Here is a 4007-nt window from a genome sequence, read left to right as displayed (position 1 = left end):
CACTTGCTGTTGCTGTTGTTGCTGCTGTTGCTGCTGCTGCTGCTGCGAGTGTGTGTCCGTCAAGCCACTGCCGCTACGCCTTCGGGACCTGGAGGCAATTGAAGGAAAAATTGTCACTTCTTTTCTTTCTTCTTTGCCGCCCCTTGGTTGACACGAATTCGTCATATATATATATATATATATATTATGTGTGTTTTTAAATTTATTTGTTTTCTTTTTCTTCGATTTCGAATTCGTTTCGACCAACACAGTGGAAATAGGTGTGTTTCATCGAGGTGAAAAGAAAGAAGATTAAAAATACGTTTTTGGTACATAGGTGTGTATATATATGTACATAGGGATTATATCAGGAATAACCGTATATTTAGCAAAAACTTGATGCTACGCAAGCGAATTACTGGGAAAAACTATACTATGGGTTACCATGTTTGGCTACGTGAAAGATATTATAAATTATTAGAAACTCCCATCCTCTTCGAATTCTTTCGTTCCTTGTTTGGCTGATTGAAAGAAAAAAGGAGGGGATGTTTATAAAAAAAATGATAACTCGTCGGTGTCCAAGAAAGAATCGCTACGTAAAAATTTACGCGACACTGGCTTCTTTCCTCTGACGAAGGGGTTTTCCTTTTCATATTTTACCCCTTGATATACTTGGTAATTACAAAGTGCAATTTACCCGCGCGATCCTTTCGACTCGTTGACATTTAAAACGCGGAACGGAAATGCTCGCCTCGATGGAAGTTTTATCGGATCCGAAAGGAAAACGAGAGATTAAAAAATAACTGTGCTGCTTTCGCTTCAATATCTTTAATATCTTTAACTTTCGTTGTTCCATAAAATGAAATACAAAATTACAAGAGTCACGAAGGGATAAAATTCGATCGAATTCCATCGAGTTTCCAACCTTCTGGACGGTCGAGGAATAATTGGAAAAAATTTCTCGGTCATCCGACGAAAAAAAGTCAATCTCCGTGAAATGAGAAAAATTGGGAAGAAAGGAGAAGTAGGTTTCGAAAGTGAGTTTAGAAAACTCGCAAGAATTCGTTCTCCTGCGGCTGCGGCCTGGCATTCACACGTCGGTTATTACCGGTCGAATGAGAGCAGCGAATGAATAACACGTTAGAAATTTCAGCCGAATATCGAGCTGAAATTATTCGATCGTTGCAATCGTGACTTTCGCGTGGTTTCGAACAGATGGAATGCCTCGCTTAATTTTAAAACGTTGCCAGAATTTTTTGTTAATAATCGTTAAAGGGTAATTTATTTTATAACCGTTTGTTTTGAAAAATATCGAACGCGATATACTCAACGCTCTATAGACGAAAGGTCGTCCAGGACGAATTCGTGGAATGAATACGATTTTTTTCCACCGCGTGGATCCAGTTACAAAGGGAGGGGAGCGAAGAACAAGAGGCGCGACAGGCATTACGCCCGTACCCTAAGTGGCGGCCACGTGAATTCCACGAGTGGGTATATCCGAAGAGAGCCGAGACAATGGCCGAGTTCGGGACAAAAGCGACGGAAAACGCGCACGCGATACGCGCCTGTAAACGAGTTCACGTGCTTTCTCTCTACTTCTTTTCAAACATGGATCCACGTTCTCTCGAATATTCTCTCCGATTTCTTCTTCTCGTTCGAATAGAAGGTAGTAACGCTAGATGGAGAGAGAGAGAGAGAGAGAGAGAGAGAAAAAGAGAGAAATTTTCCGATTATTCATCATCGTGGTGATCATTACGTGGTCGATCAAGGACGATGGAGCAAGGGACAACGCTGGAAGAATATGCGATCCGGTAGACGGAACGACAAAAAGATAAAACGTATCGAGTGACACACGGTTGGTATGCGGGGAACGTGTACATATACGTGCAATCTATCTACGTGGCGGCTACTCAGCAATGGGAAACTCGACCAGCTCTCTCTCTCTCTTCGGTTAAAGCAGGAAAACGCTGATATCTAGGCTAGCCGGTGGCTGCTTTTATATATAAATACGGATTATACTGTTAAGAAGGGAACACACAACAATACTTGTGTCGATTCGATGGGGCACTTCCGGGGAACGACTCAATTCAGATCCATTTTCGTTTCGCGACTTTTTCTTTTTTTCAAAAATAATTAATCGGAAAAATTGTTTTTTTTTTAAATAAAAAATAAAAGTGGATCTGTTTTCCCTTTAAAAATAAATAAAGAATATACGTAAAAGTTTATCCGCATCGTACGAGAATTCGAAGAAAGCAATGGAGCTCGTTTCGGAGAATGGAGACGAGAAGGCTTTTATCCCAGCCAGGAATACGTTCCACGAAGTACCCCGTCGTCGTTCGAGAGAGATTGAAAAGCTGGGACAGACCTAATCGCGTTGCGCCTCTTCAGCACTCGAACTCTCTTCGGCCGTCTTCTTCTTCTAAGGAATTCGCTAAAACCGTCCCATCTTGCTCTACGATTCCGCTCCGACACTTCCGATCTAACAGCGTCTACTGAAAAGCTAGACGACTCCATTTCCCGATATATTTAAGAACAGATCGAGCAAGCTTCGCAAAAGCCAAATTGCAAGAATTCCACAGGGAGCCTGAACCGTACCTGGCGAAGGTGGAACGGCCAGGTAACGCCGCTTTAGCCAGTTAGAGGACAAGGCTTTTCCGATCGATTATGCAACTCTCTCCATGTTTAGGCGAGTACGAGAAATTCCGAGAAACCGAGACAGTCTTAAGTGTTAACCGAGTTTTGAAAACTCGTAGAATTATGGTCAATATTTCGTGGATACCGTTACTCGTTAACGACTGCTTTGGCAAACACCTCATACTCGTATTTCCACGGTAATGATCCACGCCACGAACGGGCATTATCGTGTAACAATCTTTTACGATGTTAGTTTTGGATAAAATGCACTTATTGAATTTGCGCATGTGTCCGGATGACGTTCGAAATGATCACGTGGACACGTGGAGTAGCAGGATGCCTCGTAGACATACCTTTTTAACTTCCGGCAAACGGTAACGTCTGTAGAAGGAGAGAGGGAAGGGGAAAGGAAGGATTCTCAGGAGACAAAAACGGCAAAGCCTCGGTTTTCCTCGAATCGATTTCCATACAAAGAACTCAACGATCCGTCGTAGGGAGCAAAATCGCTTCAAAAACGCTCACGGTCGTGAGCGCGTTTCGATAAAAGCGGCAACTCGCATCGCCGTAACGTCGAAATGAGAAAAAGCGCGTGTATATGTACGTGTGTATATATATATGTGTATATATGTATGTATGCGCACACGACGACGATAGCTGCGTAGAAGAGAGTGGAGAGAAAGACAACGCGCGAACGTCGGTAGTTGGAACACCTACCAGTGTAGCGTTTTCAGGATTCTCATGGCGTGGCTTCTCGACAATTCGTCCTTCGTTCAAACCTCATGGACGGACGAGCAGCTCTCGCAGCTAGCGCTCGGTGTGCGACCAACCAACGAACGAGCTAAGAATCTCAATCGCTCGCTATATCTTCATTTTCCTCTCCCTCTATCTCCTCTTCCCTCATCCCTCCACTCTCATCTCCTCTTCTTCTTCTTCTTCTTCCTCCTCTTCTTCTTCTTCTTCTTCTCCTACGCGATCCTTCCTCCTGTATCACCTCCCTGTTCCCGCCCTTTCGTACATTCCCACCGCCCTCGGATCGCACCACACGCACAAATATTCCACCTCGTAGATCGGTTTCCCCGCTCCCCTCCACATCGACCCACACCGACCACTTTTCCTCAGGTCACGCACCGTACTACACGTAATCGACGATCCGCGGAAAGATCTGCGACTCACACTCGTATATACGCGCGATCGAGGAACGAGAAGTTCGTCCACTTCGAAGGAATGGATGGGTCGCGTTCGTATCACTGAACGGACGCCGCCGCGTCCATGCTCCCTCTTGGGTTTAACGGGAGAAACGAGAGAACGGAAGAAGAAGAAACAGGCGAAGAAAGAGAGAAGGAGAGGAAAGAAGCGCGAGAAGCGCAGACTCGATGCTGGCCTGCCAAGGTGTA

At 44.6% G+C, this 4007-nt stretch overlaps 1 protein-coding gene across 1 annotated transcript in view; it reads right to left on the bottom strand.

The window, feature by feature from the left end:
• LOC102675245 overlaps positions 1 to 4007 on the bottom strand; it is a gene marked incomplete at its 3' end in the record, with an annotated part of 30587 nt that continues 26580 nt past the window's right edge. Inside the window, exon 9 of the mRNA XM_006621702.1 lies at positions 1 to 88. Within this exon, the coding sequence (XP_006621765.1) occupies positions 1 to 88 (88 nt within the window). The remainder of the gene's footprint in view (positions 89 to 4007) is intronic.

This window comes from Apis dorsata, unplaced genomic scaffold (assembly GCF_000469605.1).
Source record: "Apis dorsata unplaced genomic scaffold, Apis dorsata 1.3 scaffold_631, whole genome shotgun sequence".
Lineage (NCBI taxonomy): Eukaryota > Metazoa > Arthropoda > Insecta > Hymenoptera > Apidae > Apis > Apis dorsata.
This window is presented reverse-complemented; position numbering and strand designations above follow the sequence as displayed.